Below are 19,121 nucleotides of genomic sequence, written 5' to 3' on the forward strand. Positions count from 1 at the left end.
TCACCAGAGCTAACAGGAGCTTGGTACTGTGAACTGAGTGACACATCTGTGTTCTTACAGTTGCACTGGCATCTGCTGCAGAGAGGAGTCCTTCTCTGGGGGAGACATCCTGAGACATTATATTGGGCCTTTCTCTTTACACTGGGCTTTTTTTCTCTGTTTAATTATGCCTATTCTCTTTGGGTGGATCATTTCCCTAGTTCTGATCATACAACACAAACTGTCCCTTGGTACATTCTGTTCCTTTTATGAGGTTCCTACCCAATTACAGGAACACAGTCAACTCTCCTACAAACAGCCATTACTTGCTGAAATAAAACAAAAAAAAAAATCAACTACAAAGAATTTCAGGGAAATAAAGACTCATGTAGGGAGAGGCCTAAAGCAATCTTTTAAAGATAAGGTCACTGGAAAATCTTTTGTTTGCATTCTCCCACAAAGATAGATAGATAGATAGATAGATAGATAGATAGATAGATAGATAGATAGATAGAAAATAGATAATAGATAGATAGATAATAGACAGATAGGTAATAGATAGATAGATAGATAGATAGATAGATAGATAGATAGATAGATAGATAATAGATAGATAGATAGAATATATGCCTGATAGCTAGATGATAGAGGTGGTACTGGGTATCGTAGAGATGATTCATAAATGACAGATGATACCCAGAGCTAGAAGGAAGCTATTTGATAGAGATAGAAAATAGATATTTACATAAATGATTGGTGATAAGTTTACACAGATAACAGGATAGATAAATAAATGGCAGATGATTCATGAATACTATGGTCCAATGCTTGTAATAATCACCACTCCAGTTTCATAGCCTCTTGTGGGTACGGTGGCTGAGGAGCCTCAGGAGGCAATAGAGAACAGAGCATGCAGCTTTTGGGATGAGCGATGGAAGGATGAAGCCGGGTTTTGCTGGAAGTGCAGTCACCTTCTTTGATAGGAATGACGGAATCAGTTACTAAAGATGCGTATTTGCCAGGATGATTTTGCAGCCCATGTCTCCTGCCTTCTCCTGTCTTTGTACACCTTCTCTGTCCCTAGCTTTAATTTTTATGAAGGAAATATGTAACTTGGGGAGAACTACCTCAGGAATAGAAAATCCAACTCTGCCCCTACAAGATCCAATGGTTAGAGCCAGGCCGCATAACTTCTTTCCTGGAAAATCAATGTCCTTCCATGACCAGTGACACAAGTAAACACAGTAACTATTTGGGTTTTTGTTTTTCCCTTAAGCAAAGTAGAAGAGATTGCCACTGGAATATTAATGTAGCCTTTATGGGTTGAAAGCATTTGGTTCAATAGCTTAATGTGTCCAGGAGAGGTTGAACTGTCCCACTCGGGTGTTAGTAGGCAACCACAGGGACTTGGACAGTGAAACTTATAAAATGGCCATATTTCCCTTCAGACCTTTGTCACTGAGGACTTGCTGGTAGGTTCTTCCATATAGATGTGTCACATTTCACAAAGGGTGACTGACCAAGACTGCACTTTCACCCAGTAGGTCCTCACATAGTTCAATACCACATGAATTACAACAACAGAGGCTGATACTGCAGTTTGTGGGAATAGCTTAGCTTTTGTTTCCAAACTGCTGCTTTCAAATTCCACAGCCGTGCTAGGGAGGTGCTACACACCTGAAATCCCAACACTGCAAGGCCGAGGCAGCCCGGGATACATAGGGAGATCCCACCTCCCAGAAAAGATGATTCCACACCAGAACTCATTTATGGAACAGAACTCAACTCAAAATAAAAAAAAAGTTTAGTAACCATGTAAAATAATTTTAAAGAAAAACAGGTGTGGTTAAAGCATTTTAACCACATGCTTTATTTAAACTCACGAATATCCAAGCATATTTAGACATGTAATAACTATAAAAACTATTATATTGAGAAAGCTTAAAATTTTAAATTTAGAATTTGTCTGGGCATTTTAAACCTGTAGCCTGTCTCAGGTCAGTTTGGCTATAGTTTAATAATTTCCCAGGTACCATATGCAACTCATACATTGGACGGTAGTGTCCTAGACCCTCCATTGCAACCTGGAGAGTTTAGAGGGAAGTAATCAATCCATTGTGTCCCCATTCACTGTCCCATAGCATGGCGTTATATAAAATGTATTTCAGGACTAGAGAGACTGCCGAGTGGTAAGAAAGCAAACTGCTCTTATAGAGGACCCAAATTCCCTTAGATTATCAGTCTCAGGAGGTCCAACACCCTCTTCTGGCCTGTGCAGACACATCATTCTCAAGTGTAGGTGACACACACATACAAATAATTAAAAGTAAAGTAAACCCTTAAAAACTATGTCTACATCAAAGGCAAGAAGAGCAAGTCTCTTGAGAGAAGGGACCACAGTCAGTCTTGCCACGTGATGGAGGTCATTCAACTAGTCAGTTTTCAATATGTCATCAAAAGGTAGCCTATAGAACTAAGATCTTCTCGGGAGCAGCTGGTGGCTGATGAGAAATATAGGTCTGGAGAGTTTCAGATTTAGTACCAAGATGGCCATAAGCTACAGTCTGGACATGAGTTCATTACCACAAAGACTGCCCGCCATGACCCGACACAGAAGAGGCATAAGGCTATCACAATGGCTGCTCAACATTGAGTTACAACCGAGCTCCCCTCATGGCTATTCAACAGTTGGCAGGCGTGCAGATCAGACATTCTGGGAAGGTAAAGAAACAGCTGGGAGTGTGACTCAGCCTTACTGCATTTGATTAGTGTACAGTCCCCAGTACCACCACCAGAAAGAAGAAGAGAGAGCTAGAGAGATGATGATGATGGTGATGGTAGCGGTAAGGAGGAGGAGGAGGAGGAGGAGGAGGAGGAGGAGGAAGAGCACTAAAGGGTTGTATGGGAAGCTTCCTCATGTTTGGGGGCTGCTGGGAGCTTTTCCCATTGCTAGACCTGTACACACGCTTTGATTTTCCCCAACAATAACCGCGATATGATCTGGGATCGGTGACAGCCTTTGGCTGGCTCACTCTACACAGAGCCCTGGACTCAGGTTAGAGTGGAACATGTCCTTCCCTTAAGACCTGACAGGATGTGATGGCAGCGGCAAGTAAGGCGGTGACGTGAAAGGCGCCCATTCTCTCGTCTCCTCCCACTGAGGGCTTCTTTCTGTGACACGGGGACAACACAGTGGGCACAAGCGAAGTTCTTGCATTAGACAAAGCGAAATGACTAGCCCAGGTCACATCTACTCTCTCGTAAATTCTCCTTCTTAAGAGGCTGGCAACTCCCTTGAGAATCGGGATCCTCTAAGTATGAACCAAGGAGATTCAAGACTATGTGTGCACGTCTGTGCAGTGCTATGGGTAAAGCAGACAGGAGTAGCTACTCTCAAGCAGCGACCCCAAAGTGCATGTGGCTTTTGTTATATCTGGCTGGCTCACTAACTATCCGAATTATAGGGCGACAGGGGATCCTGTCTAGACCGGTACTCTTGGCCCTGGGATTGGCAGAACATAGAACCAGAGAGCCAAATCATGGCCCAAATATCTCTGCTTCTTTCTTTCTTTCTTTTTTTCTGGTAGACAGTCAAGCTGGGTGGAAACTGAACTCCAAACAATTACCAAATAGCAATAAATGAGAAAATAAAAAGCCAGCACAGTCTTTGCTACATTCTTGGTTGCTACGTCCTGGCTCAGGAGTCGTAGTGTGGTATTGGGAAAGTGAACAGCTGTGTGATAAACGCCTAGTGGACGGTTTGAAGCAGGCTGGTCCCAGAGTCACTGTCACCTTACTACATCACACAGGACTTCCAGTCTCAAGAACCACTCTTTGACAGGAAGAACACAGCAACGTGTAACTGAAATAATTTATTTACCACTAGAGCACCACAAAACCAGACATGCATCGTGTTAAAAATACAGCGCAATTGGTCATCAAAACATGTAACATCTGCTCTTATAACCCATTCTTTAAAATCCATGCCAACCATAAAATTGTACTGTTGCTTAACACATACAATCCGCTGCCCCACCCATATGCTAACACCTCCCTCCCCCTCCCTACCACCACCCCTCCCGTGGCAATACTTACTAACTGGAAAGAAAGACCTGTAGAACCCACAGACTTAAACGTAAAATAGATTCAAGAACCCTTAAACTAGCAGTCAGTGCATTCAGAAGGAGAGACAAATCATACAGAACATAAATGTCATTTTATCCGAGAGGAAAGTATCTGCAGAAATAAGGGCTGGTGAGGAGTTATACAGAAACAACAGAAACATGGAAGGGGGAAATAGGAGCTGAGGTGCAGATCTGGGGTTGTGCTGCACCCAACACGGAGGCCGTTCACCAGTGCTTGCTCTGTCTGTCTTCTGGCTGGAAAATTCCATTCTCCGTCTTAGTGAATTCCGAGGAAAGCTCTTCAGAGAAGTGTGTCCACGATCAAAGAAATTCTCTTTGCATTCACACCTCACTGTGCTGCCCTTTGGGGGAAGACCACAAATAGTCCATCGTGTCATGGACCGGTTTATATTTTGAAGCTATGTGACAAGGACACCCACCCTGTAAAACCTACTGTCAGGCCCCACAACAGAGAGATCCAACAACTTCAAATGGAGGCTGACCTCGGGTAGAGCATGCTTGCTTGGAAGAATGGTTTGACAAGGGTGATTTTGGTTTGTGCCTTTTTTTTTTTTTTGTCACCCTGCAAAGAATGTCTTTCAACACCTGAACCTCAGTAATATCACGAAAATAATGAATGAAATTACAAACAAAATGATGAATGCTGGCTGGACTTTTCTCCCCCTTTGAAAAACTCAACCTTTTCATACTCCCTATGAATACCAAAAGCCCAATTAAAGAAAAAGATGCTTCCTTTGAACTGTTTGCTTTTGAACAGCAAAAAGGGTCTATAAATATATGACCTAGAGAAACTTTTCCTAGCCCAGTCACGGAGACTCTGAGTTCAGATTCTGAAACCCTTTCCAAAACTACATTTGTGCTCAGTCCTCTGTGTTGACCAGGCTCCATTTTCCCAGGAGAAGCACCGCTTACCAGCCAACCTGACTCATACTGACGCAAAAAAAGATGGGGTACACTGGAACTCAAACCTATCTTTTTGGGCTTTGTTTTTTATTTTTGTTTTCTTTCTTTTTTTCTTTTTTTTTCTTTTTTTTTTGTCTTTTGGAAACTAGAAGGAACTGGGGGTATGGGGAAAATGGACAATACATAAAATACAGGCAGAGAAGACAGTATTAAAAACTTGAATTTGTAGTGCAAGTCAAAATCTAGGGGTTTTATTCAAAGGTACTGGCCAGCTAAAGGAGGCAAACATACAGTCTGAATGATCATTAAAAAAAGAGAGAGAGTTCAAATTTAAGTTCAATCTAAATCATAATCATTATTACAGAATATTTAAAAATGTGGTAAGATCTACACATTACATGTAAAGTAGTTACTGTTTCGATTTAATAGTTTGTAAAACAGATTTGCAGTGTGTTTTCATCATGCTGGCTTCTAGACCCGTCTATTTTAATAATATCCATGTAATTACGTATACCAAGACAAAGGGAAAAAAAAACCTGTATTGTAGATCAACAGCCACTTCACGGTCAAAAGTCTGACAATACACATCCAAGCAGGTCACCATTTCACCGGCTTGCTTAAACTGGCAAAGAACCATTTACAATTAGAAGGAAAAAAAACCAATCTTCCAGATTCCCACTGATTCCAAGTTTTCTTGTTAACAGGCCTTCTGGACAGATGGCTGCTCATGAAGCTTCGGCAGGCAGTGCACAGCACATGTTTTCTGGGGCTTTGATTTTTTTTCTCAGACTTGCTCAGTTCTATAACGGCTCACAGGGGGTCATCCAGTATGACCTCCTTCCCCCTGGCTTATTTGAGTCCAAATTCCTTAAGCCATCCATGAGTTTGTGGCAAAGTATTTGGTCTCCACTTATACACCTGTTTTATTTTCCAAGGGCAATGAAAGGTTCATTATATAGTAACACAATAAATAACCCACTGTTAACTCAGAGGAAGGGATGGGGAGGGCGCCCATTGCAGAGCAATACAGAGGAAACAAGAGAGGCGTGGGGTGAAGAATGGGGTGGAAACAATACATACAACTCCACTGAACGGATTTTCCTGTTTTGTTTTGTTTTTTCTTTCACATAATTAACACTAACAAATTCTTCCAGTGTTTATTTTTTCCTTTAAAAAAAAAAAGATGTTTTCTTTTTGTGTCTCTCAGGAAGTAGGTGAGATGCAGACTAACGCCTTCCATTTTTGTGGCTGTTGTTGCTGTAATCCCAGATGCCAGTTTTAACAAACAGAACACAAGCTTGCAAAGTGTTTGAACTAGTACCGATTTTTTTTTCCTCCAATTTTTTTTTCAACACTGATGAATCAAAACTCCCTCACGTCACGAACATTATCATCGTCATTGTCGTCATACGTCATTGTCACCGTGATTTTCATCCTGGCTTTCCCGAGGACTTTAGCTGCATTTACAAGACTTGACGATCATGTTGGAAAGTTGTTCGATCTTGGGCGTATTGCCAATGTAGTAGAGGATGGTCAGTGGTTCCAGATCCTGGGACACACAGCAAGGGGAAGCAGAAGCTTCGGGGTTTATGGTGTTGTACAGGCTGAGGACCTGCGTGACACAGCACAGAGAAGCACACGCAAGAAAGTGGTTAGTTTTGTTTTTAATTTTTGTGTGCATGTGCATGTTTGTGTACCTGCAAGCAGGAGCCAGAGGTTGACGGTGTGTGTCTTCCTCAGTCTCTCTCCACCTCATTATTTGTTTAGTCATTTTAGTTCCGGTCAGTCTCTCACTGAACCTGTAGCTTCTTGATTTGACTAGATTGGCTGTGTCAGCCAACTCCAGGGATGCTCCTGTCTCCACCCTTACAGCTTTGACATTATTTCTACACTTGTCATTATAGGAGTACAATGTCATATCTGGCTTTTATGTAGTTGGTGGAAACTGAACGTAGGCTCTCATGCCCGTCCGATTTTAATGACTAAGCCATTTCCCTAGCTCAGGGCCGCTGAGGACACAATTATAATTTGTCCATTACTACTTTTTGTTACCTCCAAATTATGGTCAGATTGGCTTGTGTCCTTGGCAATGGCAAATTTAAAATTTCCCCACAAGTTGAGTTTTGTTCTTTGTGTACACATTAAACAAACAACTCCATAAAAAGACAGACCTGACCAAATTGTTCAGGTAGCAGATCTTCCTAATTTTTTTCAATAAGTCTACTGGCCTTTGCTATACAAAGGCCTCAGGCCTCCTGCTATTTTTTTTTCCTATGTAAATTCGGAACGAAGGTTGGGTACCCATTTTACATTGCCACTTTAGTTAAGAGCTCTTTGGACTCAGGGACTCTGTTCACTTTGTCTATGTCTTAAAAGTCCGGAAATCTTGTTTGGACAGTCTATGACTCTATGCTAGAAGATAAAATGATAACTAGGAATAAAAAAGTCCACTGAAATCTTCATAAGAACTGTAATCTGCCCTGAAGTATAGAAAGCATATCTGTCTGAAGCAGGAGATCTGTCAGTCACGTGTCTTCAGCCACGTGTCTTCACGGGCCAATCAGGCACGTACCTTCAGCCACGTGACTTCATGGGCCAATGAGATGCCACTTACCTTCTCACTTAAAACAATCCATTTAGTTACCATGACGTCATAGTCACAGAGGTGATAAGAATGGCGGAAAAAGCAACCTGAAAGCCACACCCATTCTTCCTTTCGTTTCACTTAGAGGAGGAGCCTTCCTTTGTTGCCTACACTATATAATAGATCAGGCTGACCTTGAACTCACTGTACAGCCCAGGTTGGCCTTAAACTCACAATCTTCCTGTCTCGGCCTCTTGAGTTCTAGAATTTCAGATGTGTATTAGCTTCCTCCTCACCCCAAACCATTAACTTCTGGTCACAGTTGCTTGCTTTCTTATGCATTGCTTAGAGCAATCGTAGTATCTGACCCCTCCATTAACATTCCTCACGCTACATGGGGAAGACTAATTTCAAGAACTAAATAGCAGCCCTACAAACAGAAGAGAAAGCATAGCATATAGCTCTGCAGCTTTATCCCATTCTCCGCCACAGGGGTGCCTGGCTCTTACTGATGGAAGTGTTAGGTCACCCAGGGATGACAGAGACATTTCCAAGGATGCCATTAATGTGTTAGTCAAACAAGTGACCTTTTCCTCGAGATTCCCTGGGATGTTTTCAACCAAGGACAAGAGACGTGTTGAGCACAGCCACACTGCCTACTTTATTAGGCTACCCCTGGCTTCTTGGGGAACTGTCCAAACCACATATTTGTGACCATGACAGTTATTCTTCCTTCTCCTTGAAAAACAAGCCAGGTCTCAGCCTTCACACACTCCCTCTGTGTATCAGGGAGGAGAATTACGTTCCGACTTGGCAACCAGGCCCTGCCTGCATTACAGCTACTGCTGCTGCTACAGTCTAGATGAATCAGGCTGGCCAGAGAGAGCTTAGACAAAGGGACAGGCATGAGCCAGCTTCCCTCACATGGCCAAGCACGTGGTCACCCCTGAGTGCCAAGCCTACAGGGGCACTGGGAAGATGAGTGGAGGAGGGGAAGCCATGTTTGTCCGTTTCAATTCCAGTCCAGGCAGGCACTTATGAATAAATAAACCTCGTGTTTACTAATACATAATTTTTCATAAGCAGAAAGGACCCATTTTTATAACACAGATTGTCTAAAATAATTGATAACCCTCAACTCTTGAATGCAGCCCCATGTGATCTCTCTGGCAGCAGATCCATTTTCCTACCCTGCAGGGAAGGCAATGTTTCTAATGCCTCTTTAATAAGGAGATTTACAGAGGCATAAAGAGCAGAACAGAAACCTCTACTTACAGCCACATTTTAGGAATTAAGCTCGGAGAGATGGAGTGACGGGAACTGGGTTAGAAAGCAAGCAGGGCTGCAGTCCAAAGTCTGCATCACCACAGATTTGTTTTTATCTCTGGTTAGGCAGCCACAGTATCTACATCCTGATTTCATTGTTTGTAGAGAAATTCTGATTGAACAAGACCCTTTCAGAAGACCTTCCCATCTTTAAATTCCTGTCGTGAGCCACAAAAACGAACCTCATAGAGAATATATTAGTATGTGGAAAAAAAATTTGTGCTCATCTGGGTCGGGGAAACATGGCATCTGATGTTGACTTTCTTGCTGAGTTAGCCCTCTGTCCTCATTAAAGTAACTTGATAAAAGACTTAGCTATACATTCACTCTGGGTCCTAGTCGGAAAGACTGAGAGAGAGATGTGGTAGCACACGCCTGTAATCCCAACACTTGACAAACACGAGCAGGAGGACTGCCATAGAGTCAAGGCCAGCTGGTCTACATAGTGAGTTCCAGGACAGCCAGGGGTACACAATGAGATCCTGTATCAAAGGAAAAAGAAGTGGCAAGCAACGACAAAAGAAGATATTCATCTTAAATATATAGTTTGTTGTATTTTGCAACAACTGTTGAGTTTGGCATCATTATCATCATCGTCATCGTCATCGTCATCATCATCATCACCACCACCGCCGCCGCCGCCGCCGCCGCCGCCGCCGCCGCCGCCGCCGCCGCCGCCGCCGCTGCCATCATTGACAGAGGCAAGAACAGGAGAAACCAACAATCTAGATACTTACTTTGGTGTGTTGTGTGTCTGAACTCCACAGATAAGGGCATGCCCCAGCACAGAAGTTAGCATTGTATCCTTTGGGTTCATGGATCCATTTCCATCCAAGATCCCTCTTAAAATCAATGTAAAGAGGGCGAAGGCAGCAATTATCCTGCACATTCCTGTTGAAAGAAAGAGCAGAGGGGATTTGGGGGTTGATTTTTTTCATACAACTCACCCAATACCAGAAAAATGACCCATTCACTTATTCCATTAACCTCGAGCACCATGAGACTGGTCATGATGACTTATAATCTCACATCACGTCAACAGTGAGATACTGTGGGTCCCTGGACTGCTTTCCCTTGTGTATTCTGTACTCTGACCATCTTGTCCGTGACGTGGGAAATCAATATATGCCTCCCAATGCACATAAGCAGGAAGGCAGTTGAAAGGGGCAGAGTCTTTCCTACAGAACATCTGCAGCACATCTAGACTCTATGACTGGATTGTCAATGCAATGGATAAAATGAAACATATTTTCAGAGACCCCCGGAGGCATTTTCCTTTGAGAATATATCCTATGTTTTACCATCTGTTACTAGATCAAGGAATGAATCAGAGTTCAAGAAATATGGAGTCTTGCAGCCATAGTCGCTGTCTCTGGCAACTGAAATGTCCCTCTCCATTTGTGACCTATGATGTGGTGAACCCCTCTCAAAGAGGACCCTGACTCTGATCCACAAATTCCCAAAAAGAGAGTCCTCCCCCTACAAGGAACAGAACACCATACATCCCCCGCTTCACAGATTCAGGTAAATTGGCAAACAATTTCTTGCATAGCTCTCTCCTTCATGACAGAACCTGCAGCTCAAGGTATGGCCATCTACCTTCTTGTGCTATTTCTGTAACTCAGAAAGAGATCCCCAGGGTGAACTTCAAGGCATGGCATGTCTTATTGACCTAGCCAAAATCTCAAGGGAACTTATGTTGCTTTGTGGGCAGAGAACTATGAGAACTTACCAGAACCCAAGCCATGGAGAAAGGACCCCAACACACCTAAATTTCTCCCTTTGTACCTAGTTCACACTAGAAAGCTAAGGGCCACAGCACAGAAGAGAACTGTTGAAAGTCCTCAGGAAACCTCAACAGTGTGGCTGCTTAAACAAGGCCTGAGCAAAGACAATCAACACCAGTTGACATGCCAACCAGGATGGAGTAAATGTCACAGGGTCCCAATCCCCGATGAAGACCTACAGATGGAGAATTAGCCTTCCCCAGGAATGCAACCCCTAAGTGGCAACACAAAGTGGTCAGCCTTAAAACATATATAAATAAGCAGCAGTAAACAGTCAGAGGGTTGCGTTTATAGATTTATTTACATATATGTTGCACATATATTTATCTATGTTATACATACATACATATATATGCATATGTGTGTATGTGTATATGTATGTATATGTACACACATACAGAAAATAATAATTTAAAAAAGAGGCCATGAATTTGGGAGGGAACATAGGACAAAAAGGAGGGGATGAAGGGGGTAAATCGTGTACTATAATTACATTTTAATAAAAAAAAAGTATTTTCAGAAAGTCCTTGGGGAGAATGTTGTTACAAGATTCAAAGCTCGACTGTCCTATATGCCTGGCTTTGAGCAATGACTTCGGTTCAAGTCAATGTATGGGAGAGAAAGCAGAGGCAAGGCAAGAGCCAGCAGACTCAAACACTTGCTTCTCTTTTCCTGTCTTTACCTAAAGCAATAGGCGGCATCCAAAGCCCGCTTCCGTCGCCGGCTGGACTGCTGGGACTCCAGTCTGTAGGAGGGCAACAACATTAGCAGGAGATGCGGGGTCTTCCCACTGCTTTTTTTCCTAGTGGACTTTATAGTTTTCTGATCACCACTGGCATATGTGGAGGTGCCATCGATACCTTGAAAAAAATGCATTTGGGTAATAAACATTTAGCTTTACCTTTGTCAAATATAAGCAGTAATATTTATATAATATAGACACCACCACCCCTGTATATGGCCACAAATAGCACCGATGATTACCAACCACAGCTGCATTGCCTGGCTACCATCATTCCCCACAGAAACAGATACGGCACAGCGGGCCTCCCACAAGTGACAAGGAACATATCTGAATGGGCCTCTTGTCCAAAGGTGGCCCTGTGTTGAAGACAGGGCTTTTACTGGGAAAAGTCACTACACAAGAAGTCTTTGACCTATGGTCCAAGGGCAACCTAGGCAGTTTATTTTAGTCCATCCTCAGTGTGGGCTGTGTGCAAGCTCTCAGCAACAGAACACTCGGCCATAGAGCATGCCTTGTCGCCTGCTGGTGCCCTCTCTTCCTGAGAATGCTCCACTCAGAAGACTTCCCTAATGAGCGTAAACCGAGGCTTAGCTGAATGGCCGTGGACTAGGTTTAGGTGAAACAGGAGTCACCCTTACCTAATGCTATTTTGGGAAGCCGTGCAAAAAGAGCTTTTTCATTTATTTTATGGCATCCTCAACACTTTTCTCATTCCATCTGAGATTTAGAAGCCTGAGCTCCCCAAAGCATGCGCGAGAGACCGCCAGTCTAAGCGTTTAATCTCCACTCAGGAGAATCATGGCTGGGCTAGAGACCGGAATAAATCTCTACACCTCTGGGGGTGTTTTCCCATGACCAAGGGCCACTGAGGATTTCTAAAAGTGGATGGAGGTCTCAGGTGGGGTTACAAGGGAATGAAGGCAGATGCCACGGCACAGTGTGGGCACGAGCTTCTCCTTTACCTCCTCAGCCAATAATTCACCGCCTAACAAGCCAAGTGACTTGGGCCCTTGGCATCCTTATTTACTCTGGATTTTGATGAGATCAACTTAAAGACAGGCAGGGGAAATAGAGGTCCCGTTCTGCGTTTACTAGCTGCTACAGAAATCTAGTAGGGAAGCCGCTTGCAATAATAGGTGTGAGCTAGCAAAAGGCGGACGCTGTGTCTCAACACCTGGAGGGAGAGTTCCAGAAGCTGAGATGTGAGGCAGCTCTTTTCTTGGGTGAAAAGCATTTATTTGCTGAGGCTTGAAATGCTGCTTGAGGGACTAGAAGTGGATTCCCTTGCATCCTTGCTGTCTACTAATCTCGGCAGATAGGAAGTCGATTCGCTTAAGAGAAGAGAAAAGGGCTTAACTGACGGATAGTCCACAGAGTTAACTAGCCAGCTTCATCACTAGGAATGAAGCAGGGGAAACCTGGAGTCTACTCTTTTCTCCCAATCCTTTCCACTTAAAAGAAAATATTGTTATTTTAATTTTTTAGTTATATGCATCGGTGTGCGCATTGGAGTACAGGTGCCCTAAGAGGCCAAAAAGGAGTCATCTGATTCCCCTGGAGCAGGAACTATAAGCAGCTCCGAGCTCTCTGGTGTGGGTTCTGGAAACTGAGCTCAGAGCTTAACCATTGAGCCATCCTTCCAGGCCCACTTCCTACTTTCTTCTATCCACTGCTAAGTAAACTACTGCCCAAATAAATAAGAGGTCCCGCACCTCACCAAACAATGCCACTTTCACATGCAAACTGAGTTTACCACACTTCCCCTCCCACCCCGGAAGAGATTCTCACTGTAAGAACCGAGCTTCGGTTACCTGCGAATCTCGCCTCCAGCTCTTGGCTCTTATTTGGGATGATGTAATTATTAGACGGTATGAAGGTACAGCAGGGGCAGTGTAAACTTATTTTAAATCCCAGGTTCCTGTCTGGAAAACATTAAGTTAAGGGAGTCATTTGTACAAGTGTCCATGTCTGCAGACAACTCACAAGCTGTTGTGGCTACAACTAGGGAGAGAGAAAGAAGGTTCTTTGTAACCTTTGTGGTGAAGCCACTCGTGCACGGCGTCTGTCACGTCGAAGGAGAGCCATTCCCCCTCGGCTCTGGTTTTCACAACCTTGCTATCAATGTAGCGCTGGGTTGGAGATGTTAGGTCTTTGGATTTAAGGATCTGGAGAGAGAAAGAGCAGGAGAAACGCTCAGATGGCTGCTGATGGCCAAACCTAATCCACTCGTTATTCCAAGTCATTATTGACACTGGGCTTCCAGTCTGGACTCGTGCACCGCCATCCAACAACTATGGTCAGGTGCATGAGAACATAACACCAGGCCTTTGCTTTGAAAAGTACAACTACTCGATCCATTGTGCGTCCTGATAAAGATGACAGCCACCATACTCTGACATTGAAAGAAAAGTGACAGCCATTGTTTTACTTAGCTAACAGAAGCTCTTTGAGAACCCACCATGAATTCTGTGACTTTGTTGCTCTGTCTCCTTACTTCTTTAGTTTGGGGATCAGGGAGATGAGGGTACAGTTCAGAAGACCCACTCCCTCCTTCCTAAGTGTCTGGATTATAAATCTTCTAATAGAGAGAGAAAGGTCTTATCCCTGTTTCCCAAGTCTGCTGGTATTAAAACAAGTCCTGTTTTTGGAAGTAAACCTCTGGCTGGGATTTTGACTCTCAGTGTGACTTGTGATTTATGATGAAATCCCCATCGTGTCATCTCAGAAGGATTCAGGCAGGAGCAGTCTGGCACAGTGTGCCAATGAGAGTCTAAAAAAACATGTTGGCCTGAATACCAGGACTTCAGGAAGATAAGGGGGGCACTATGAAAGGATGCTCTCAGGTTTCAATGGGAAGGGTATATCAGAGATGTTTTCTACCTATTTTAAAACAATCACATTTTGTGAACTAAACTATGACCCTGAGTCTCTAAGAGCTCTAGCGAATCCAAAGTCCACCCCAGTGGATTGGCTTTCAGCAGTACTAGTACTTAGGGGCTTAGGCCAGAGTGGTTTTATACAGGTCTCCCTGGTACTCAATCTAATTTTGAGGGTGTTTCACACTTGATCTCTCCAGTAAATTCATAAGCTTCTCTGGGTCACAGGGCCATGACACCAACTTGACATCATTTCAAAGTGTAGTACTCCAATGTGTCAAGAACTAGTAATGACTCTCTAGACACCCGGTAGATATATCCGTTCCCTAGTAAACTGTAAGACCAAATCATGTTACCTTCCCACTAGGTGCTTCTGCATTTCCCCCCAACATCCACAGTTTGTTTCAGATGATATGGCAACAAATGCTTCCAGGAATATTTGGGGTTGGTGTAGATTCAACCCCAGGATGGACAAAGTATGGAGAAGAAAATAGCAGAGGTGGTCAGTACTTTACAGGGAGAGGGTTTGCCTAGCATCCACAAGACCCTGAGTTAGAGTCTCAACATAAAGAAAGAAGAAAGGGGGAGGGGTGGAGAAGGAGGGAGGACTAAGAGGGGGAAGGAGGGACAAAGAAAGAAGGAAAGAGGAAGGGAGAAAGGGAAGGAAGGAAGCAGGAAGGATGCTATAAAAGGAAATAAAGCAATAAAGAAGATGGGGAAGGAAGGACAAAGAGGAAGGGGAGGAGAAAGGATGGAGAAGAGAAGAAAAGAAAAAGAAAGGAAGGGAAGGAGAAAGGGAGAGGAAAGGAAAGAAAGGGAAGGGAAGAAAGAAACCGCACAATACATGACCATGCTCTGGTGCCCTCATGAACTTTAGATAAACTTACTCCACAGACCCCCGCAGTGGACAGACCCCACTAAGGGGAAGAATGTAGGGTAATCACAATCCTGCAACAGGCAAGAAGTTCTTTTGACCAGTTAAAGAAAACCAATGCCTGCGACTTGAGGGCTGAGTACAACGAGCTCTGGGCTTAACACACACTATTTAGTTTAATTTAATCCTCCAAAGATTCTTGTAAAGTAGATTAAGCAAATGGAAAATCAGAAAGGATTCAAAGCCCTCCCCAGCCTAGAGCCATTTTCCCACTTTGTCATGACAGTCAGAGTGGGACTGTGGGGTCACGACCCTTTCTCATAGAGTAGAAAGAATTCAATAATCAAGCAGAAATCTTTGAACAAGATTATAATAAATCTTGATGCAGACAGAATGCATACTACATAGTGGAGGCCGGCATAAATACTAAAGACACAGCACAGCATCTGTTGAGTCTCTAGGGATAAGAGCCTGTCCTGGGCGATTAAGATACAATGTATCCAACTGAGAATAAAGAACACAATGTGTGCAAAGTGGAATAAGAAGGATAAAAACACAGAGGGAAGAAAATTTCACCCACTCCCCTTGTTGGCCAACAGCTCAGAGCATGCTCAGAACTCATCCTTCCGGTTTGAATTTTTCTCTTAGTGGGTTTGCTGTAGCAGTGTATTGTCGTGTGGTAATTTGCATATTTTCTGTGCTATTGACTAACTGTTTTGCTTACTCATTTTCATACAATTAGTACTTAGGGATACTGCCCAGAACAAAGTCTCGTTTTCATCGTTGAATTAATCATATATAAATTGCATTTTATATAATTATTTAACACTATGATAGAACAACTTATATGATTAAAATCTCCTGTGTAAAATTAAACATTTAATAAATGTGATTTATATATATATATATTTATGATACATGTACATGATTCTATCTATACACACACACATATATACATAATAGCCAGTCTCACCTAAGACAAGAACCTCATGACATTAATCAAATGGATGACTCAAATACATACTGGCCAACCGTTTACCCTCACTACATTTCTATGTGCGTGAATGGAAGCACTTGTGTCACAGTAGGCCTGGTGCTCAGCACAGCTTAGAGGAGTCAGTTCTCACCTTCTCAAAGCCACTTGGCAACCTTAACTCTGCTAACTCCGCTCTTCTCCTGTCCTTAGCAGAAACAGGAAACAGTTGCTCCTCACCACTCAGAGTCTATTCCTTCTGCTCCTGCTCCTGAGGGGTGACATGGAGCCCCCCTCACTATGCATGTTTCCTCTCTCTGAGCTAAATAAGCTGAGCCTTTAGAGCATGTTTAGAGGGGCAGACTCCCAAACCTTTAATCGTTCGAGTGGTTAACGAGGACCCATGACACTTTTTTAAATGTATTCATCTGTTGGATTCATGATTTCCCTCCAGAACTGTCTAGAAAAGCTTCTTATCACACCTCACCATGGACTCTCCGCTTCGAAGCTACCTCCAAACCCTCTTGGTGCCACTTCTTCCTCCCTTGTCACTATGTCAATGAAGTCTAAGAGAAGACGCATGGGAAATTAACCTGATGCTTTTCCTCACTAGTCTGCTAGTCTCTTCTTATGCTCAAGACGCCACAAAAGGCTTTAATGAGGGAGTCCCAGCAGTAAAGGTCCCGTCCTGCAAACTTGAGGATCTGAGTTCAGATCTCTAGGACTCTTGTGAGACATTGGGTCTGGTGGCATGCATCTGTAACTATGGTCCGAGGGTAGAGACAGGAGGATTTCAGGAGTTCACTAGCCAGTCAGCCTAGCTGAATAGATAGCAGGTTCACTGAGAGACCACTTAGAAAGGGGACATGATCAATGAACATGTTAAAGGCTGATCACTGGCCTCCATGTGAAGGTGTACACATGGACATGTGCATGCACTCTTGTGCGTGCACACACACACCCATCACACACATACACATCACATTCACCACACACATACACATATATACACACATACACACACATACACACACATCACATACACACACATCACACACATACACACATCATATACACACATCACACACATACACACACATCATATACACACATCACACACATCACATACACACATCACATGCACATACACACATACATACACACACACACACACACACACACACACACACACACACACACACACCACAAAAAAGCAGACTAGACCTGTCAGATTCCCATTATATTTTAGCCTTTGCTGCCCGAGCCTTTCTCTTGTCTCTAAACCAGGCCAATGGATGTGAGCATGCTGGTTCCTCCTGGATAGAAAGCCACTTGTTTCTGTGTTTCTTTCTACACATTAGCATGATAAAGGTAATCTGGTCTATGAGCAGCTGTCTTCCTTGGCCCAGTTAACCAATGTTGCCCATCCATTCCAGACTCTATCCTCTGCAGTACATTACTCTATCCTCTTTGCGTACATTACGTCCTAACCACTTCTGGTATTGCCAGTTGAACTGTGTGCTTAGCAAATGACCACTGAGCAAGCTTGCTAACTGGCTGGTGACACCTGGGCATGGTATTAAGATTCTCCAGGCGAATTAAATGGCTAGAAGCTGTTGCTATCCAAGGCCAAAGGGAAAGGGAGCTGGCTATTGCTTCTGTGAAAAACAAAACAAAACATTTGAGGTCTTAATGATCATGACTTGCTGTAAGAAAAAAAAAAAAGTACTTTTGAAAACAGTGTGGCAATTCCTCCAAAAAGAAGGAGAATTTACCATGTGATCCAGAAAGACAATTCCTACCTGTAACCACCCCCCCCCAAAAAATGAGAGCCTAGACACACACACACACACACACACACACACACACACACACACATATATATATGTGTGTGTGTGTGTGTGTATATATATATATAATTGGGATATATAAAATTGGGATATATATATCCCAATTATCCCAATTATCTTAGTCACCATTCTATTGACCATGGCAGCTTATAAAAGAAAGCACTTAATTGGGAGCTTGATTATAGTTTCAGAGGGTCAGTCCATGATCCTTATGGGTAGCGTGTCACCCAGCAGGTGGGCATGATGCTGGAACAGTAACTGTAGGAAGGGGTGTAGGGGAGCGACTGGGCCTGGCATGGGCTTTTGAAACCTCAAACCCCATCCCCAGTGACACACTTCCTCTAGCCAGTCCACACCTCCTAATTGTTCCTAAACATTCCACCAACTGGGAGACGCATGTATGAGCCTCTGGGGGCCATTCTCATTCAAACCACCACACTGATGTCCACAGCAACATCCTACATAGAACCAAAGGGTGGAGAAGGGCCAAATGCTCATTAATAACTGTATGGACAAGCAAAATGTAACACAAGCATACCATAGACTCTCGATCAGCCAGGGAGAGAAAGAGAATTCTGAAAGCTGCTACAAAATGCATGAAACTTGAGGACGTCAAACTCAGCAAAGGAGGCCAACACAAAACCCAAAGAACCTCACTACCATGAGAAGACAGACCAGGAGAGTTTATACAGGAAGAAAGTCCAATCGCTGTTGTGTGGGTTGGGGGACAGGGTGGTAAGTCACCACAGATAAACGGGAGCAAAGTTTCTGTTTGGATGATTAGCACGAACAACAACACTCCTGAGCTGGTGAGACAGCTCAGTGGGAAGAGGCACCATCTGCCATGACCCTCAGCACCTACACGGCAGGAGCAGTGACCCTTCCCAGTTGTCCTCTGATCCCATCTGAGGCATCACTGCACACTCAGGTCCACACACTCACAGCTACTTCAGGACTTTTAAAGAGGGAGCGGCTTAAAATACTGCAGAGGGGCAGTGGTGGCAACCATGGAGCACTGAGAAATAATGGCCCTGGCAGCAAAGAGACACAGCTGAAAGGCAGGTCTTACTCTTTGTATA

The 19,121-nt window shown here is 43.6% G+C and overlaps 1 protein-coding gene across 2 annotated transcripts in view; it reads right to left on the minus strand.

Annotated features, from left to right (window-relative positions):
- Nucleotides 1-3,836: 3,836 nt before the first annotated feature.
- Tgfb2 (transforming growth factor, beta 2) overlaps nt 3,837-19,121 on the minus strand; it is a 101,688-nt gene continuing 86,403 nt past the window's right edge. Inside the window, exons 3-7 of one of the 2 annotated variants that reach the window (XM_006250448.5) lie at nt 13,502-13,634; nt 13,281-13,391; nt 11,407-11,584; nt 9,675-9,828; nt 3,837-6,639 (exon numbers count right to left, since the gene is read on the minus strand). In XM_006250448.5, coding sequence (XP_006250510.1) covers nt 6,481-6,639; nt 9,675-9,828; nt 11,407-11,584; nt 13,281-13,391; nt 13,502-13,634 — 735 coding nt within the window. In that variant the 3' untranslated portion in view covers nt 3,837-6,480. The remainder of the gene's footprint in view (nt 6,640-9,674; nt 9,829-11,406; nt 11,585-13,280; nt 13,392-13,501; nt 13,635-19,121) is intronic. The other variant, NM_031131.2, reaches the window with a different exon arrangement.

Source organism: Rattus norvegicus, chromosome 13, assembly GCF_036323735.1.
Source record: "Rattus norvegicus strain BN/NHsdMcwi chromosome 13, GRCr8, whole genome shotgun sequence".
In the NCBI taxonomy this organism is placed as follows: Eukaryota; Metazoa; Chordata; class Mammalia; order Rodentia; family Muridae; genus Rattus; species Rattus norvegicus.